Raw genomic sequence first — 20,985 nt, 5'->3', positions numbered from 1 at the left:
ATACAAATGTGTGATTTCCACATTAACAAAAGTTGGAATTATCCTTAAGTATTTTTATGCCTTTCTTAATATACATATTTATTTAATACACATTCACAGGGGCAACATGCTATCAATTCTTCCAAATGATGAAATATTCTTATACAATTTTTTATCAATGTATATATTCCTGAACTAGATTTATAGAGGTAAAATATTTCTTCAAGTATTTAATATTCCTGTGCCATGTCTTTAATAACGTTTTGATAATTTTAAAAAGATTTTAAGAAACATACGCATATTAGTTTAATAGCTCTCATTTTATGAACATTCATTTTCATTGATAAAGTGTCATCAGATACCATATCAAATTTGCTGGTCATTTTTTCACTGAAGCCTTTTCTGTACTTTATTGGTCTATATGAATGATTTTTGGAGATTTTTTTTTCTATATTTAAATTCACTAATATTATGCTTATACTTGTGTTACACCACTATAGTGTTTGTCTGGAAATATATTGAGTATTACAACTAACATAATAAGCCATTGTTATAAAAGAGATATTAAAATCCTTTTATTCTAGTGATATTGTTATTGTTAAAAATTTTAAGATGGGGCAACACAAAGGCTCCACAATTTTTTGTTCTGGATCAAATGCAGCTACTGATAGACTTATCAAAATTCTGAATAAAATTTTCCTGGCATTAGCAAAGATCCTTAGCCATGTTAATATAAGTGAGGCAGCTCTTTGAAAGTAAAACTGTCACATGTACCATGACATTCAGAGTACAGAGTACAGCCTGAATGAAATGAAATGTATCCATTTGCAAAATGCAAATGCAAAACTCTGAGGAAATTATATTAGTAACTCAGAGTCGCTATCATTTTGAACTAAAATATATTTCTACATTTAATCCTATATTTATTATTGTCTTTCTTATCATTATTTATTATTGTTGCTTTTTTGCTTGTTTTAGATCCTATTGAAGAAGAAGATGCAAATGCCCTTTTTAGTTCAGTAGAACAAATATTAAAAGCAGCTGTTATGGCAGAAGCAGACATTCTGTCAGAAACCTTTCAGGTTTTGATGGATTTTGCCAAGGATCATAGTAGAAAATTCTGCGGCTTGGTTCCTAATGGCTTATATCTCCCAGCACCACCTTTATATTGTCCTCAGCCAACATTTGTGAGTGAAGTGTGCACCTCAGTGTTGCATGAACATTTTCTTAATTTTTTTTGTCTTGCTAATTTTTTTCTATTACAGGTGAAACTCGAAAAATTAGAATATCGTGCAAAAGTTCATTTATTTCAGTAATGCAACTTAAAAGATGAAACTAATATATGAGATAAGACTCATTACATGCAAAGCAAGATAGTTCAAGCCGTGATTTGTCATAATTGTGATGATTATGCCTTACAGCTCATGAAAACCCCAAATCCACCATCTCAGAAAATTAGAATATTACATGCAATCAATAAAACAAGGATTGTACATAGAACAGTATCGGACCTCTATAAAGTATAAACATGCATATGTACTCAGTACTTGGTTTGGGCCCCTTTTGCAGCAATTACTGCTTCCATGCGGCGTGGCATGGAATCTATCAGCCTGTGGCACTGCTGAGGTGTTATGGAAGACCAGGATGCTTCAATAGCGGCTTGCTTCAACTTTTGCATCTCATTTGGAAACCAAGGACCCAGAGTATGGAGGAATAATGGAGAGGCCAATCAAGCACAGTAATCCCACAGTCATTGAACCAGTTTTTGGTGCTTTTGGCAAGAGTTGCTCTTATCAGAAAAGAGGACTTTGGACCAAGGAGCAACAGGACTTTGGACCACTGTGCTTCATTAAGACCAGGGTCAACGCAGCCGTCTACCAGGAGATTTTGGAGCACTTCATGCTTCCTTCCGCAGACGAGCTTTATGGGGATGCTGACTTCATATTCCAGCTGCCCACACTGCCAAAAGCACCAAAACCTGGTTCAATGACCGTGGGATTACTGTGCTTGATTGGCCAGCAAACTTGCCTGACCTGAACCCCATAGAGAAGCTACGGGGCATTGGCAAGAGAAACATGAGAGACATGAGACCGAACAATGCAGAAGAGCTGAAGGCCGCTATTGAAGCATCCTGGTCTTCCATAACACCTCAGCAGTGCCACAGGCTGATAGCTTCCATGCCACGGCGCATTGAGGCAGTAATTGTTGCAAAAGGGGCCCAAACCAAGTACTGAGTACATATGCACGCTTATACTTTTCAGAGGTCCGATATTGTTCTAACAATCCTTGTTTTATTGATTGCATGTAATATTCTATTTTTTTGAGATGGTGGATTTCATGAGCTGTATGCTATAATCATCACAATTGTGACAAATCACGGCTTGAACTATCTTGTTTTACATGTAATGAGTCTTATCTCATATATTAGTTTCACCTTTTCAGTTGCATTACTGAAATAAATGAACTTTTGCACGATAGGCTAATTTTTCGAGTTTCACCTGTATGTTTTGGCCAAACCCCAAAATGCTCCCCCCCCGCATGCCCCCGCACATGCCCCCACGCTCCCTGCCTCTGCGCATGTGTGTACACCCCCCTATGCGCCCCACGCATGTGTGCATATTCCCCACGCAGGCACATTGCCCCCCACGCATGCACACCCCCTGCACACATCCTGCTCGCTGCGCCTGTGCAGCAGAGACCCATAGACCAGCTGGCCGGCAGGAGACATGTGCATATGCGTGGTGGAGCTGAACTGGGATGACAGCTCGCGTGCCCACAGAGAGGACGCTGTGTGTCAGCTCTGGCACATGCCATAGGTTCGCCATCAGGGCTATAGACTATATAGATCTGAGTATATATGTTTATATTTATATGATCATAAAACGTATCTGTAAATACTAGGAAACTGTAGTTCTTTTCTTTTCACACTTTAGTAAATCAAAGGAATTAGGGAATTAGGATGGGTAATTTGTTTTGGGCTTACACTTTCCTTGGGAATGTTCATATTGTAAAACTTGTCAATTTTATAATAATTTAGGAAGAATATGCTGATGGACCATTAAGAATAGAGAGAGACTGCAGACAGAAAATATCTGGAATTGTTCAACGGATTCTTCTTCTTTACCGGGCTGCTCATTGTTCTTTTGCTGCTGCTCAGTGGTATATTGCGCGGCTGAAACATGCACGAAGAGTCATGCAAAAGGTACATATTAATTTTAATAGTATACAAAGTGATGATAATATATGGAAGACAACCTTTTTGGACTTGATATATTTCATAGGCTTCTATGACAGCTCTAGGTTTTATTTTTTGTTCTCTACCTTAAATCTAGAATTTTGCTAATGTGTACGTTTCTTTCAGATGTGATCTTTTCAATGATAATGTCTGGAAGGCATATGTCATGATTCATGTGAAGTTTATTTGCTTTTTATTATTTAGATCTTAAAATTGTATGTCCTAATTTGTCTGGACATATAATCACTGGGATATTTCCAAGTTGACCGTGTTCCAGTGAAGCAAAACTTGAAATGGCTTGTCTGTTCCAACAGTGGGAAATAATTGGAATTTACCAGAAGCTTTTTTGGTTATCTATATTTCTTAAGAAGTAAATTCCAAGCTGTTCACCTCTCTTAATGCAGAAATGTAGCTGCAGCCCGATCACCTTCTTTACACCTTTCCCAAAAAGGAGAGTTGTAGATTAGATTGCCGTGGATGATTGGATCTGGCGATGATCTCTTAAGAAAGACTCCCTCCTTCAAGGCTAGCAGTGTTGTGGCCCGCCAATGGCTAGTGGTGCTGGCAGCAGATTCGGACAGTGAGGAGGTTGGGGAGGAACATTGGCCAGTCCTGGAGTCTGGGGAAGGCGCTGGGTTGGAGGCAGAGAGGGGGCCAAAGCCATATGTCAGTTATCAGCTGCCTTCATAGTCAGACATCAGTGAGGCAGACAAACGGTTGGACCCTGTTCCCAGTGTGCACATTCTCAGAGTTGCCGGACGAAGGGAATAGCTAAAGAGCAGGGTTTGACTTGGGAGTAAGGCTACAGGTGGACAATGAATGGCCCTTCCCAGAGGAAATAAAAGAGGAGAGAAAGGGGAGTGGAGTTTGCAGGAGACAATTAGTTTGCTTAATTGGTTTGTGACTCAGAGACTCCTTGCCAAGTTTTGCAAATATCGGCCTGAGCAGAATTCACAGTAAATTAATAAAAGGGTTTTTTGTCGGGACAAGGAGTTTGTTCAGGCTCTTGGGAAGCCTAGGTCAGAACAAGCAGTACCAGCTTCCTCTCTGAGAAAGGCCAATGCCCAACCGTATATCCCTTTCCAAATGTTCTTCGCAAACTAGGCTTGACAAAAGCTGGCCAGATAGTAATCCTGAGAAACCTGTCTAATTCATTAGGAGTTACAGGATCTAAGAGATTTATACAGCGATATTGCCTAGAATAGGGGTCAGCAATCTGCGGATCTGGAGCCGCATATGGCTCTTTTATCCCTCTGCTGTGGCTCCTTGTTGCTCAAAATATGTGTTACACCCGCCAATGCGCGACACCCACTGGAACATGATTTCTTGAGCTTTTCAACCCCTGGTAGGCCAAACATGGTGAAATCCAAGAAAAGAAAAGTTTCAGAAGAAAACAGAATGCTTACTTCAACTACATATAGTAGTTTTGTGGCCGCTCAGGAAATAGTCAGGCATGGGAAGGGTTTTGTGGCTCCCGGTGTTTTCTTTTCTGTGGGAAACGGGTTCAAATGGCTCTCTGAGTGTTTAAGATTACCAACCTGTTGTGGGCCAGCAGGAGCCGTTGGAGCTGCAAACAGACTCCGACAGCGAGAGACCCTATGAGTCGGCTCTGGAAGATGTGGAGGACCCTGGACAGGGTTCCGATTCCGAGCAGGGATCAGAGAGGCTGGTTGGCCACCAGGAGGCGCCTGAGGCATGGAGCAGTGGTGAAAGCCAAAGGGAGTGTGCTCCTGACATCATGCCTTGGAGCAGTGGGGAGGAGACAAGGGAGTTGGTCTTGGACGCTTAGCAATGAAGAGCTGATAGACGTAGAGAACAACTACGCAGATACAGAAGATAATTGGACCCAGGTGGTTGTAATTAGGCTCCTCTCAAGATAGTATTTAACAAGGGACTTTCCTGGAGGCTGGTTGCAGAGTTCAACTTATTTACCAACGCTGGAGAAGCTCTCGTGTCTGTGTCTTATCTTGGAAGTCTGGATTGCTGCCAAGGTCTAGTCAGTGTGTTAATTTACTGTGAATAAATCATCTAGCAGTATTCTTGTCTTGGAGTGCTTTCGTGTACGAAGAGGGGGGTCAGAACACCAACCCCTGGCCTAGAACTTTTACAGTGTCCCACTAAATGGTCATGAGTGCTGTCCGTCCCCAATAAAGAACCAGTCACCAGCAGAAAGGCCACTGGTTAGCTATTAGCAGATTCAGAAGATGAAGAAGAAGAAACAAGTATGTTCTCCTGTGCGCTGCTTGGAGAGTCCAAGCATGGGTTAACACAGTCTAACTGCCCTAGGACTGAGTGAGTTTTTCTTGACCACGCCTCCCTTTGCCTCCTGCAATCCAGTTTTAAAAACTCAGTCTGCCCGTTAGGACTGTAGCAGGGGAGCTCCTCAGTTCTAGAGCAGTTAAATTGAACTCCCCAAAATTAGCACAAGGATAATTTACCACTTACATGAGATCTGTTAGATAATCTGACAACGAGAACAAGAACTGCTGCCTGAGAGGCCTGCCAATGCTACCGTCTCCTGCTGGTCGCAAGTGGAGCTCGGTGGTGGTGGTGAGTGGCTTGTCTGCCGGCGGCCGGCAAGCAAAGGGACGGAGGTAGGCTTCCTGACCCGATTGCGCCCCAGCCGCTGCTTAGAAGCCGTGTGGAACGCCCGAGCGGTCCGGCGGCGGCGGCAGCTCCCCAATCTACCCAGCAACAGCGGTGCCCATTTTAGGAACGGTTTGTGTGCTTTTCGCTGCAGGGCCAGCCACCTTGGTATAGAAAGCTGCGCGCGCAGCGGCGGCCATTTTAAAACATGGAAACTCATTTGGCAAGCGGAGCAGCAGCGTTAGGTACACACACATAAGCTGCATTCACTATCAAACCTATGAGATGCCCTCCTGCTTCCCCCTTACACATGCAAACTGTTTACAAACTGCCCTTGTAAGAAAATATATGCTGCAAGCTGAATTGACCCTGAGTGGTGAAAATCAGATTGAGCCAGGACTTTGTGGCCCAGTAAACCAGATTGTTCATAGTTACTGACCATATTTCAAAGATGCTTTGCTTAGCTTGCTGACCTAGTAGGAAGGAATAAATAATAATGTTGTTTTTGCCTAAAACATTCCAATGCCATGTTGTAATTTATATCGTGTCTTCCTTTTTCCTCTGTTGTTTTTGTCCCTCTTTTTCATTTCAGATTCACAAAAAAGGTGCTCTTCCTCCTTTAAATGATCTTCCAGAAAATTTGCTTAAGTATTCCAAATATCACACTGTGTTCTTAAGGCCTTCTTCTTCTGGAGACCATACCTTTGATGCTGTTTCATGTAAAACTATAGGTGTGTGTCTGCAAAAGTTCCAATACATGTTTAAAAAAGAATAAAATGCAAAGCAAAAAATGCCTGTCTCTCTGTATCAGCACTTAAAAAATGTTTAGGTGTTATATGAGGACAGTGTTATCTAATCTAGGTTTAATACCCTGTTTCCCCGGATAATAAGCCCAATCGGGTTTTTGAGTGCATGCGCTAAAATAAGCCCTCCCCAAAAATATTGCAACAGAGCAGCAGCCATGAGATGACCATGCTCACCGCCTCTTCCACCTCAAAAATAATAAGATAAGACCTCCCTGAAAATAAGGCCAAGACCCTGTCTTATTTTCGGGGAAACACTGTAGTATATTTAGAGCCTGTGGGAGATTCCCATCTGGCCCCTTGCATATTCCTCTGCTATCAGGCGAAGAATAAGTTTCCTGGCCCGTTCAAGTAGAGAGTCTGTGTGTTAAAAGAAGGAAGGTTTCCATTTTAATAAGCTAAGAACTAAATTGGGTTGTAAGATGAAAGCAATCTAGTTGCTGATTTTTCTGATATTCCATTCCTTTTCAGTATATAATACAATAATACAATAATACAATAGTAGAGTTGGAAGGGACCTTGGAGGTCTTCTAGTCCAACCCCCTGCCTAGGCAGGAAACCCTATACCGTTTCAGACAAATAGCTATCCAACATCTTCTTAAAGACTTCCAGTGTTGGGGCATTCACAACTTCTGGAGGCAAGCTGTTCCACTGATTAATTGTTCTCACTGTCAGGAAATTCCTCCTCAGTTCTAAATTGCTTCTCTCCTTGATTAGTTTCCACCCATTGCTTCTTGTTCTACCCTCAGGTGCTTTGGAGAATAGTTTGACTCCCTCTTCTTTGTGGCAACCTCTGAGATATTGGAATAATGCTATCATGTCTCCCCTAGTCCTTCTTTCTCTTAAGCTAAACATACCCAGTTCCTGCAACCGTTCTTCATATGTTTTAGTCTCCAGTCCCCTAATCATCTTTGTTGCTCTTCTCTGCACTCTTTCTAGAGTCTCCACATCTTTTTTACATCGTGGCGACCAGAACTGAATGCAGTATTCCAAGTGTGGCCTTACCAAGGCATTATAAAGTGGTATTAACACTTCACGTGATCTTGATTCTATCCCTCTGTTGATGCAGCCTAGAACTGTGTTGGCTTTTTTGGCAGCTGCTGCACACTGCTGGCTCATATTTAAATGGTTGTCCACTAGGACTCCAAGATCCCTTTCACAGTTACTACTACTGAGTATGGTATCACCTATACTGTACCTGTGCATTCCGTTTTTGTTGCCTAAATGTAGAACCTTACTCTTTTCACCATTGAATTTCATTTTATTAGATAGTGCCCAATGTTCAAGTTTGTCAAGATCCTTCTGTATCTTAAGCCTATCTTCTGGAGTGTTGGCTATTCCTGCCAGCTTGGTATCATCTGCAAATTTGATGAGTTCCCCATTTATTCCCTCATCCAAATCATTGATGAAGATGTTGAAGAGTACTGGGCCTAAAACAGAGCCTTGGGGTACTCCACTGCATACTTCCCTCCATGTAGATGCAGTTCCATTGAGAACTACACGTTGAGTGCGGTTGGTCAGCCAGTTACCAATCCATCTGGTGGTGATGCTGTCTAACCCACATTCTTCTACTTTATCTAGTAGTAGGTTATGGTCTACCTTATCAAAAGCCTTACTGAAGTCCAAGTAAACTATATCAACGGCATTCCTCTGGTCCACTAATTTTGTCACATTATCAAAGAATGCAATAAGATTAGTCTGGCATGATCTGTTTTTGACAAATCCATGTTGGCTTTTGGCTATTACTTTGTTTGCTTCTAGGTGTTCGCAAATTCGTTGCTTGATTATTTTTTCCAGAATCTTTCCTGGTATTGAGGTTAGGCTGATAGGTCTGTAGTTTCCTGGATCTAATTTTTTCCCTTTTTTGAAGATGGGAACCACATCAGCTCTTTTCCAGTCCTCTGGTAGTTCCCCGGTGTTCCAGGATCTCTGAAAGATATAATTCAGTGGTTCTGAGATCTCGTCTGCTAGTTCCTTCAGAACTCTGGGGTGTAATCCATCCGGTCCTGGTGATTTGAACTCATCTAGGGTAGACAGGTGCTCACTTACCATTTTCTTCCCTATTTCAATTTGTGTTCCTAATTTTGTGGTGCTGCTTTTGATAGGTTGGACTATTTTATCCCTTTGTGTAAAGACAGATGCAAAACATGAGTTAAATAGTTCTGCTTTCTCCCTGTTGCTTGTCACCTTCTTGCCACTTTCTCCTAGCAATGGACCAATTGTTTCCTTAACTTTTTTCTTGTTTTTAACATGTTGGAAGAAGCTTTTTTTGTTAATTTTTACTTTTGTGGCAAGCCTTTCTTCATTGTGAGCCTTAGCTTTCCTCACTTCATCTTTACAGGCTCGGGCTATTTGCTGATATTCTGCCTTAGTTATGTCCCCCTCCTTCCACTTTTTATACTTACTTTTTTTGTCTTTCAGTTTGTCAGATAGTTGTTTATGCAGCCATGCTGGTTTCTTTTGGGAGCTGTTGTTTTTCTTCTTCATTGGTATTGTGTTAGACTGGGCTTTTCTAATCTCATTTTTCAAAATTTCCCAAGCTTCTTGAGTTGTTTTCCCCTCGAGGATTCTCATCCATGGAATTTTTCCCAAGCTCTCTCTAAGTTTATTGAAATTAGCTTTCTTAAAGTCCAAGACTCTAGTTTGACTTTGTTCTACTACTTGTGTTTGGATAATGTTGAATTCCAATATTGCATGGTCACTTGCCCCCAGGGTTCCTATGGCTTCAACACCTTCTATCATTTCCTCTCTGTTAGTGAGAATTAAGTCCAGTATGGCTGATCCCCTTGTTTCCTTCTCTACTTTTTGGAAAACAAAGTTGTCTGCTAGGTTTGTTAGGAACCTGTTGGATCTTCCACTTGGTGCAGAGTTTGTTTCCCAGTTGATGTCAGGGTAGTTAAAATCTCCCATTACTATTGTGGTGTGCTTCCTACATACCTTAGTTAGCTGACTAGCAAAAAGTTCATCTTCTTCCTCTGCTTGGTTGGGTGGCCTGTAGTATAGACCTATGGCAATGTCATTTCCCCCACAACCTTTAATATTGACCCAAATGCATTCAAGATAGTTCTCATTATTGTTGTGCTCTATTTCTGTAGAGACATAGTTATTTCTTATATATAGTGCAACTCCACCTCCTCTTTTATTTGGTCTATTTCTTTTAAATAATTTAAATCCTTCTAGCTGTATGTTCCATTTGTCAGTTTCATCCCACCAAGTTTCTGTAATGGCAATAATATCATATCTGCCCTCTTTTACTTGAATTTCTAATTCTCCCTGTTTATTCCTCATACTCTGTGCATTGGTATATAGACATTTGAGTCCATTTTGATTGACCTTGTGTTTACTGTCTACATAACCTGTATTATGCCTGACTGCCCCTATTTTCTTGCCACTTGTGTGATTCATGCACATGGTATGACAATCACTATTACATGCTTGGTTTTGCTTGACAGCAGGAGTGATAATCTTACCCACACACACATCTATGTTACATGCATTTATAACCCTATGAATTTTAGTTTGCTGGGGACAGAGATGTTCTGTATCTATTAATTCTCTGTCCCCGCTCTTCAGTTTAAATGTTTATCAAGAAAATCTGTGAATTTAATGCCAAGTAACTCAGTTCCTTTCTTGGATGGGTGCAACCCATCTCTTTTGTACAGTTTTTCATTGGACCAGCTACAGGCTTCATGACTAATAAAACCAAAGCCTTCCCTTTTACACCACTCCTTTAGCCAAACATTAAACTCTGCTACACGCTGGCCCTTCCCTTTTTGTTCCTTATATACAGGTAAAACCTCTGAAAAGATAAGCCTACAACCTATACTATTAAGTTCATACCCCAAGTTCTGGAAATCATTCTGCACAGAAAGTACATCTTATATCTTATTGATCGCCTGACACAAGACACTTGTGAAAGGGCAACATTTAAATGTTCATGTGACTTGTCATTAATATGTTGAGTATGTCAGGTGCCCTAATTAATTTTCGAGCCTGAAGACAAAGTGCTTATTATTATGCTTATTATCAAGTTGACAGGGTAAATATCTGTAAATTAGCATGTATTGGCTCTGTTGCTATAAAAGGAAAATATTTTCTCAGTCCTAGTTTTCATACTGATTCCCTCATACAATAAGGTTTTATCTATTGGGGACACATTTTAAAATTCATTTTCATCTGATAAATTTCTATACCATCTTCTAGGAAGTCATGGTGTCATACATAATTCTCCTTTCCTTTTTCCTTTAAAGCACACACACACACACACACACACGCACACACCCAAGTTAAGGTTAATTGATAGAAGGAAAGTGAAGAAGCTGATGATAGTAAACAATATAGCCATTAAAAGAATACACTGATCGCCTGCAGATGCTGTTACTTATAAAGAAACAATTTTAAGAGAAAATATAGAAATGTGAATTATTTTCTGATGTACTGCCTGTTCCACTTTGAATTTTTTCCATGTCTCTTGCAGGATGCTTTCGAGAATTATGTGTGTTGTGCTGGATGCTTCATGTTCGTGAAAGATTGTCTGAGAGTTGCAGACGGTATCAAAGGGCAAGGGAGAATTTGGAAAACCGGAATGTAATTAAAATATTATGAACTTTTAAAGTCATACTTCTTTCTCTGTCTCCCTCTTGTTCTCACTCTCCCCATATCTATCTATCTATCTATCTATCTATCTATCTATCTATCTATCTATCATCATCTATTTCTATAGCTGCCCACCTCCACAAATGACTAAGTGGCATATATAGGAGATTATCTTTTCACCTTTTTTCTTCTTTGTAATTACAAAATTTAAGCTAAGTCAGTTTAAATGAGAAGGAGGTCCATTTCCCAATTATTTGAAGAACCATCTGACCTCAAATTCCACAGACTTTACCTTTTTAAGTTTATCTCTTAAAATATCTGACTATTCTAGTTGGGATTTCATCTACAAATAATCATAATCATATGTTTATTTTCATATTGGCTTTATTAATACTATATTCCTTTTTTGTAAGCAGCCCTGAGAAGGGTTTTATATTAAAAGTTGTCCAGAAATATTTTTTAATAATAATATTCTAAGTTTATACCATATACCACAATGGCAGATCTGTAGATTTAAATCCAACCTTCCTGAATTACTCATAAAAGGAAGTACAGGAGGATGAGCTGTGGTCAATCTTTACTTTTATTCATATATTAAATATTGGTTTTAGCTTTATTCAAATCTCTTAATATTACACATATTTTTGTGGGAAACCAGGGTTTTAAAAATGGCTTTAGATCAGAGGTGGGTTGCAAATCCCGGCGCATGCACAGAAGTGTCCGCTGCCACTACTGGTTTGCCCGATCTGGGTAGAACTGGGAGCAACCCACCTCTGCTTTAGATCTCATGTACCTAACGTTTTAGGCCAATTACAAGATGTTCTTTCTTTAGGAATCCATCAGGATCGAATTTGATGCTTGCATAGTTGAGTACTCTGTTGATGCTTTGGAGTGGGCTTGCCGAATTCTTCCTTTTGCAAGATTCATGAACATTGAAGAACTTGTGCAGGATATCATTCTGAGCCTCATTGGGGAATTACCACCAATTAAAAAGGTATGCAGGATTGAGGAGTTTCACATTTTTTATACAGGTATTCCTAATCTGTTTAACAACCATTGAAAGTTAAAACAACCTTGGAAAGTGTTCTTTATGGTCCATAAAGCACTTCCAACCATTGTAAAACTTTTCACCAACCGTTGCCTTGGTTACGTGACTATATTTCGGGTGCTTGGCTACAGGCTCACATTTACAATCAATTGCCAAGTGACTTGCAATTATGTCATCATCATTTGCAATTTTCTCTGCCAACTTCCCCAGTAAGTCAATGGGGAAGCCATCAAGAAAGGTTGCAAGTGGTGGGGCGGGAGGAGAACTGCAATCCTTTGTGGAACTGCAGGAAAAGTGCTGAATTTGTCAGAATTTCATCTCTTTTGGCAGATCGTTGAAGAGTTTACCCTCCATGCATGAAAACCTTCACAGAAATGTTTGAGAACAACAAGGCTGCTTGCCAGGAGAGTTTCAAGCTCCACATGGAGCTAAATTCTTTCAGTAGGCAGCTCTTTTGCTTAGCGACACTGGAGGTTGCAGCCGAGATTATGGTTATTGAGTGAAGTAGTCACATGGACATGTTCAGGGGTGGGTTCCAGCTGCTGCTACTTCCAGTTCGCTCACGGGCGCACTACACGAGCATGCACAGTACTAAAAAAATGCTTCTGCATTATGGCACCTCCAAGAGAATCGGTTCAGGGGCGTGGCAGCCCGAGTTACTACCTACTCGGTCGAACCCAATTCTGGACATGTTGCTTAACAACTGCTTCAACAACAGCGATTTGTGTCCCAGTTGCTTGTAAGTCGTGAACGATCTATATACCTTTGGATGTTTGTTTTTACAAGCATGCAACTGATTTTTGGAAACTATCTGGAAGCAATTTAAACTATTTTCATGCTGTTTGTTTTGTACAGGTGGCAGAAATTTTGGTAAAAGCATTCCCTAGCCCTGAAGATGTGAGGGTCTCACTAAGGGATAAATATAATGATCTATACCAACGACTTAGGCATTGCACAGTTAAAGGTACAGTGTATGACAAAGACCAAAATAATGAAAGCAAATCAGTACTTTTTTTCTTTAAAAGAAAGTTCCTTGAAAAATGAAAATATAAATTCATGGTGTGAATTCTAGTGTTTAGGTTAGGGGTGTCAAACCCGATTTCATTGAGGGCCATATCAGGGTTGTGTCGGGGTGGGCATGGCCAGCATGACATCACTCATGTCGGGACATCTGTGGTGGCACAAATGCTCTGCCAGCGAAAATAGGCTCCTGAGCACCGTTTTCAAGTGGGACAGCCTCCTGAGAGGACTGTGTACGGCCCTCACAAGCTCCATTTTCACTGGCAGAGGCATCATGGGTTGGCCCTTTGCTGTTTCCAGGGTGGCCCCATGGTCCAGGTCTAAGCACCCCACTTGCTGGATCTGGCCCTCAAGCCTTGAGTTTGACGCCCTTTAAAAAATGTGAACAATAATATCCAGTATTCTTATCAATGGAAAACTAATATAAATTACTCTAGATTATTGGTTAAGGGAAATTTTATATACTTAATAGGCCCAGGATAGTATTATCTACCCACTGCATATAAAATTTATCATACAATGTGAATTATCTGAAATCTCACTTAAAATGACTAGTTAATGTGATCCACTTTAGAAACAATAACACATTTTCTGTCTTTATGGTTAGGCCCCAATTGTGAAGAAATTATGTCGGTTGTACTACAGGCTGCTTACAAAGAGAATGTGAAAACCGTGAAACGTGTGATAAGAAACATAGGGCCCATTCAAAGCAATATCTGGGAGCCACCGGAAGAAGACATCCAAGACTCCGGAGGTTCCTGCTATGACCGGTTTTCTTTGGGGACTACTCTAAGCAGAAGCACAATTTCAGATTTCAGAAACTTTCAGGGGTGTAACAATGCTGAAGCAACAGACTCATTTTCTGGGTTTGGGGTGACAGAAGAAGCCAGAAAACTGAGGCAAGAAGATCCCAAGTAAGTGTTTGTAACATTTTGTCTTGAATCGGAGAAAATATTATTTTGTGTAGCATCTCATTTAAATTCTGTGAAATTATGCACATTTATTTTGCATCAAACTCCATCTGGCTCACTTGCATTTAAGTGTGCATTGGATCGCAACCTAAAAGCCTCATGTCCTTGTTTTGCTCCTCTTATGCTGGGCAATCCCATAGCAAAGTGAAAGCGAAGTAGTGGTGGGCTGCTGGGGGTTCTCCTGAAACTCTAGCTAAGATTCTGTGCAGTTCGGAGAACGCCCAAATCCCACTCCTGGCTGGCCCCGCCCCCCAGAAGTCCCCACGCAGCCTGTTTTGGATGCAAGTAAGTGCAGACCGTGCGTGGAGACTCAAGGAAGGTGAAAAACAGGCCTACCAGAAGTTTGGGAAGGCTGGGAACGGGCCAGTTTCCGGCCTCCAGAAAGCCTACGGAGCCTGGGGAGGCTGTTTTCACCCTCCCGGAGGCTCGAAGAAAACCTCCGGGGAGGCAAAAATGCACCACCCCCACCATGGTGCAGGAGGCCGACTAGGCCATGCCCACCATGGCCGCGCCCACTTATCAACCGGGCGGAGAACCCTTTGCTAAAATATTTGAAGCCCAACCCTGGAGCAAAGCAGTGGTGGACTGACACTATTCACACAGGAAAATCCTTAAAGCGGAAGAACACAATAAGCATGAGATTGTGATAAAAATCATATTTAATGCATTTTTTCAGTATGTTAATATTTTTCATAAGACTTAGCATATGATTGACATTGTGCCATGTAGGCTTATTTTATTCTGAGCTACTTTGTAACACTTATTTTCTTTCCTGGATTGAAAGCTCTTTTCTTGCCTTTATGGATATACAGAAGGTATGCTTGTAGAAGGAAAAGAATTTGCTTTTTATATGTTATTTTTACACTTTTTTTGTAGGGATTTATCTTCGTGTATAGATGTTTCCAACCGTAAAGAGCGGACTGAAAAGTTAAAGGACCACGGTGGGGGAGGAGATTTTAAAAAAGGGATTCATAAAGACCTTCCCAATGAACTCCATATGCCTCTAGTCGGCGAATGGGAATTTGAACGTGATGATGATGAATATATTAAGTTTATAGACCTCTTCCTAACTTATGTGCTTGAAAGAGATCCACTCAATCACAGCAAATCGGCTGTTCCTTTTCTGACATGCTTTTCAGCCCTTCTTAGAGAACATGAGCTCCATTCTCTTCTTTTTGATGTTCACACAACCCTGATACGTCGCCAGGTCAGAACTGAAGTCCAAAATGCTTTTAGAGCTGGTTCTTGCTACACCCTTGGTTATGGATTTAGTGATTGTAAACTAGCTCCTGTATGGGGTAAAAAGAAAAAAGATGGTGAAAAAGAAACTTTAGCTGATGAGCAATCCTTAGAGCTTTCAGATTGTGATTCAGTCATGGGACTTTCTGAAAGAAGAGGTTTATTTGGGCAAAGCCAGCAATCAGTCAGTGATTCACATGATTCCAATAAGACCTTAACATTCACACCAGCGTTAGCTCAATGTTGGTCTACCCCTAAAACAGCTCTCTTTCAAAAATACATCTGCAAAACTGGACCAGTGAATGACGTCACCCAACAAGACGAACCAGTCCCAGAAATGCATCTTAAATTTAACAATATCTCTCGCTTACTTGAATGGATGATCAGATGGTCCGGTAAAAGAATGGTTCAAGATCCCATCACAACAGGGACACTTCAGGAATGCCAACCAATGATGCATGTGAAAATATCTTCATCTGCCATTCTTTCATCGCTGTGGATTTTAGAGCGACGTTACGGCAAGACATTTCAAGACCAAAATTGCGGTTTGGTAAGCAACTGAAATCATTTTCAGCGTGTCTAAAGCTAATCTTTGAGCTTGGCCAAAGTGTCTCAAAGTGCCTGCAAACAAAAATCTACCTATAGAAAGAAAATAGCTCTAAAGTGGATATCTCCCACCTCAGATAAATGCCTGACAGAGCAATAAAAATACTCAGAGTCATAGTAAGCAATTACTGGTATATGTATAATAAATATACATAAAGTGAATCAATCACTTCCATTCCTCTGGGAGTTCTAGGAAAGCAAATAGTATGTTAATATATGTAAAATAGTGGAGACTTTATTCTTACGTATAATACAGCATGTACATATATGAATATGAATGTTTGCTTATAAACAAACACTTAAATTCATTTGCATTTATTTTTGAGAAATCGTTTGTAGAATAAGGTTGTTACTATCAATTGGGATTTTGTACACTCATAGTATCTTGTCTGTTATTATGTGGCATAGTTTGTGATGGCGCAGTGGTTAGAATGCAGTATTGCAGGCTAACTGCCTACAGCCTGCAGTTCAATTCTGACAGGCTCAAGGCTGACTCAGCCTTCCATCCTTCCGAGGTCGGTAAAATGAGGACCCAGATTGTAGGGAGCAATTTGCTGACATTTGTAAACCACTCAGAAAGTGCTGTAAAGCACTATGGAGAGGTATAGAAATCTAAATGCTATTGCTATTGTACTTTAGGCAGTAGTCCCCAACCTGTGGGCTGCTGTGCATCAGGCCGTGGCCTATTCGCAACTGGGCAGCATGAGTGGTGGGCAAGTGCGTGCAGTTGCAGTTGCCCACTACCCATACTAATGAAACTGCATGCACACGTCTTCCTCTCTCACAAAACCTACCCCCCTTTCCCTTTCCCGCCCCTCCACACCGGGCCACCAACCTAGAAAGGTTGGGGAAAGCTGTTTTAGGGAATTATACCCTTCTCTTTTCTTCGGCATATAGAGATGCAACTGCTGTAACTTGATAACTGCACGCATTTGAACATATTTGGCTGTTTTCCCAACTCAGCAAAGGAAAGAAATGATTTTTTTCTCAGTATCATCTCTGAAAATTGGCATAGATAAAACAAAAATATTTCATCCTTAGCTTTCCCTACTAAGTAACAGTGCAAATAGTGAGTTTTGAAATAGTTACTTTTGAAAAAGAAAAACATTTTAACTTTACATAGGTCCTCTAGGGTGTAGTGCTCATCTCCATTTCAAAGCCGAAGAGCCAGCTCTCTCCGAAGATGTCTCTGGTCATGTGGCCAGTATGACTCAACGCTAGAGGCGCACGGAACACTGTTACCTTCCCACCAAAGTGGTCCCTATTTTTCTACTTGCATTTTTACGTGCTTTCAAACTGCTAGGTTTGCAGACGTTGGGACAAGTAACAGGAGCTCACTCCGTTACGCGGCACTAGGGATTCGAACTGCTGACCTTTCTGATCAACGAGCTCAGTGTCTTAGCCACTGTGTCCCTTAACTTTACATAGGGATATCAAAATATGAACTGTAAGCTTTTAGCATCCAGAGAAGCCAATGATTAATGACAAAGTTATGCACTTTATATCCACATCTCACCTGCATCAGATTAAATTATTGGTGCATTGGGATTGTATAATAGGTGAAGGTTCATATTAAATATGTTGTGGGGGTGTTTGCTTTTTATTCAGGATAATGAGGTGTAAGGAAAATGAATCCAAAGATCTGCTATTCTGCCTAGAACAAGAACTGTCTATTTCCTTCACTTTATATTTTATAAAGTAAATGTGCATTAATTGGGCTTGAGAAGTTTGAAATTTCTATAGCATTTTTATTTTACGATCATGGGATTATATGAAAAATTAAAATTAGTATAAAACAGTGTATGAAAGTTTTGCTTTACCAGATATAAGTACTACTAATTCAAAATATTTGTAGCAATCATTCTGTGTTTTCTTGCTAATTAATTAGCACGCTGTTAGGGGAGGAGGTCAAGATTTTAGAATGTTAAGTAATGAACCTCCTTGAAGAGCAGTCGCTAAGCAGCATTAAACATTCCATAGCCATGGACATTCTTTGTAATGTAGTACATTTAGAAGGTAGCAGAAACCTACTGAAAAATACTAAGGAATGGTACCTATCTCATGAAACCTTGGCCTATAATTTATTAGGAGAAACATAATTAAAGCCAATTGGAGCCTTTGGATAACTAATACCCTGTTTCCTTGAAAATAAGACCTCCCTGGATAATAAGCCCAATCGGGCTTTTGAGCGTGTACGCTGAAAATATTGCAACACAGCAGCAGCCGTGAAGTGACCACGCTCGCTGCCTCCTGCAACTCAAAAATAATAATACCTCCCTGAAAATAAGGCCAAGTGCTTATTTGGGGGGGGGGGTCAAAAGAAAACAAGACCCTGTCTTATTTTCGGGGACACACGGCACAAGACAATTTTTGTGAAGGGAAAATTTAAAATTTGATATAGAATTTTTCAAAACAATTATATTATCAAATTGTAATTTGTACTAAAGGCTATTTTATAGGATGGCATATTTCCCCATAAGATTTAACATTCTAATCCAAATCTGAAAATATATAGCCTCTAGTTGAGGATTTTCTTAGGCAGACAGGTTTCCTATGATGCAATAGCAGCTATTGAAAAGGTGCACAGCGGGAGTGTAATGCAAAGCTATGAATACCAATCATTTTTTAAACTTAAAAATTATACGTGGGGTTGTTGTTTTAGAAACCACAGAAACCGTGGGGAAAAACTTCCACTATCATACCCAAACTGGAGAAAGAGGGTGCTGAGAGTACAAATAATTCTTCATCGGAGGGAGCTCCAGCTGATATCCAAAATGGACACGCATACAGTGAACCATTTAAAAATATTCCAAGGTAAGAATTCAGCATTCAGTTTGATGTAAGGGCATAGATTACCAAAGGGATAAAAAACTATGTTGTATAGCAAAAATCTTATATATTATTTTTAAATGTCACTCTTAAAGGTGCGGAACATTACCTGAAAAGCAAAATAGGAAGAAAGTAAGACATAGGGGTCATTCTGATATAGAGACTGGGAGTACAGCTGTTGATATCAGTCTGGCAAAAAAAGTGGCAGAGTTTCTACGAAATGAAATAGTTGTACCATCTGAAACTGAAGGTTAGTTAAAAGAAAAATGTTTTCTTCATCCATATGAAGCCATTGATGTAAAATAAAAGATTTTTGCATGGGATATGTAGTATTTACTTCCTCTAGTATCATATTGAAATCTTACGGGTTTTTTTTTCCAGAATTTGTTCTCTCATATTTAATTAGAATCCTTTATTGGTAAATGTGATTGACACAAGGAATTTGCCTCCAGTACATAAGTTCTCAGTTTATTTGCAAACAAGAAGTCATAATTATGATCATAAAATACAGTCATCATAAATCATAAGAGAGAACAGTGATAATCCTAGTGTACTAAATAAGCAATCAGCATAACTCTAATAGGATACTAAATAAAAGTGACAGAAATAATTTATATATAGTTAAAGTGAAGCAAAGGGATCAGAGCCACACCCTAGATCCATAAAACCAAGGAAGAGGTAGGACGAAGTAGAGATACCCTTTCACGAATAGAGAGAAGTTATAACAGGAATTTCTCTCTGCCCTCACAGCCCACTTTAAGAAAAGATCTTTTACTTCACTTTGAGGCCCATATTATTCACAAAATATAATGTTTCGGATAAAGAAGAATATTTGTAGCTCAGGTGTCCTTGGTTCTCTCTGAGCTTGGTTGTTTTCTTGCAGACATTTCATTACCCAAACTAGGCAACAGTCATGTGGAAGTGAACAGCCACTCAGACAGCAACAAAGATCCCTCAGAATGGTGTTTAAGATTGTCAGAGTGCACATAGTGTGACTATTTTTAGACTACCCAGGAGCAAAATACAGTAAACAAGTTTGTCTTTCAAATAGTGGTTTATCTACAAGGAATATATACATACACATGCTAGGCAAAGTCAGGCAAACAGTCATCAACTACATGACAGACAGAGAGAGAGAGAGAGAGAGAGAGGCACCCTCATAGGGCCTCTCTTATATATACAGCCTCTTAAAGTGATAACAGTTAAATAACCCTGCTAACTCATTACTACCATTGTATCAGCATTACAGCATCTTGGCAGCTGGTCAGCTCTTAAAGTATTTCCTTGATACATTTTTTTCTTATTGACAGATTCTAATTTAGAGGCAAAACAGATGCATCACTAAACAGTAATGGTCACTTTATACTTGAAGAATTCCCAAAGGAATTAAAATATGTGTTTGTAAAGGAAATAAAAAATAAATGTTGGAACGCCCTTGCTGACCAGAAAATGGCCAGCAAGTCTAATAGTGTGTTAATGACAGCTGAATAAAAGAAAGGTTTTAATAGGTTAAGAAATCCAGATAGTAAGAAAGCTTAAAATTATTCTGAGGACTGGTTTGGAGTTAGAAAGCTTCCCAGAGCAGGATACTTATTAACAGAAGATAATGTAAGGTCATAAATGTAAAGTTGATTAGGGGATTAAAAAAAAGAACAGAAGCAAGAACAAAAGCTGAGTTAAATGGAGCTTGTGAGAATCTATCAATCAACTCAAAATAGGGGGCAGTTTGAGGTGTCGGCAGTTTGTCAGATCAAACAAACAAAATAATTGAACTGTTTGAGGTCTCTGAAACTTAGAATATTATGAGGGTGTGGAATTATGTAGGATGGTTTTTCTTTTGAATTTTCTGCTGGATAGCCATAAATAGGTAAGCTTGAGGCAGACAGTCTTCTGACACTTTATGATATAAATGTTTGGATCTGAAGCAGGTAAGGATCTTCTTTAAAAAGTCACAGATTCCCCCAGGCAACTGTAATTGCAATGTAGGTCCTTGAGTTACCTCAAACACCAGGTTTTTTTTAGTCTTCATGGCACCCATATACATCTAGGAAAAGCATGGTTAGTACCTGTCAG

The 20,985-nt window shown here is 39.9% G+C and overlaps 1 protein-coding gene across 1 annotated transcript in view; it reads left to right on the top strand.

The window, feature by feature from the left end:
- Window positions 1–20,985, top strand: part of CPLANE1 (ciliogenesis and planar polarity effector complex subunit 1) — an 81,598-nt gene that overhangs the window by 20,944 nt on the left and 39,669 nt on the right. Inside the window, exons 20-29 of the mRNA XM_081940547.1 lie at window positions 958–1,166; window positions 3,017–3,181; window positions 6,393–6,531; window positions 11,081–11,190; window positions 12,032–12,193; window positions 13,103–13,211; window positions 13,875–14,181; window positions 15,115–16,027; window positions 18,746–18,897; window positions 19,008–19,162. Coding sequence (XP_081796673.1) covers window positions 958–1,166; window positions 3,017–3,181; window positions 6,393–6,531; window positions 11,081–11,190; window positions 12,032–12,193; window positions 13,103–13,211; window positions 13,875–14,181; window positions 15,115–16,027; window positions 18,746–18,897; window positions 19,008–19,162 — 2,421 coding nt within the window. The remainder of the gene's footprint in view (window positions 1–957; window positions 1,167–3,016; window positions 3,182–6,392; window positions 6,532–11,080; window positions 11,191–12,031; window positions 12,194–13,102; window positions 13,212–13,874; window positions 14,182–15,114; window positions 16,028–18,745; window positions 18,898–19,007; window positions 19,163–20,985) is intronic.

Source organism: Natrix helvetica (assembly GCF_964273705.1).
Source record: "Natrix helvetica genome assembly, chromosome: 2".
Classification (NCBI taxonomy): Eukaryota; Metazoa; Chordata; class Lepidosauria; order Squamata; family Natricidae; genus Natrix; species Natrix helvetica.
Note: the sequence above shows the minus strand (reverse complement) of the source record. Positions and strands in the feature narration are given on the sequence as shown.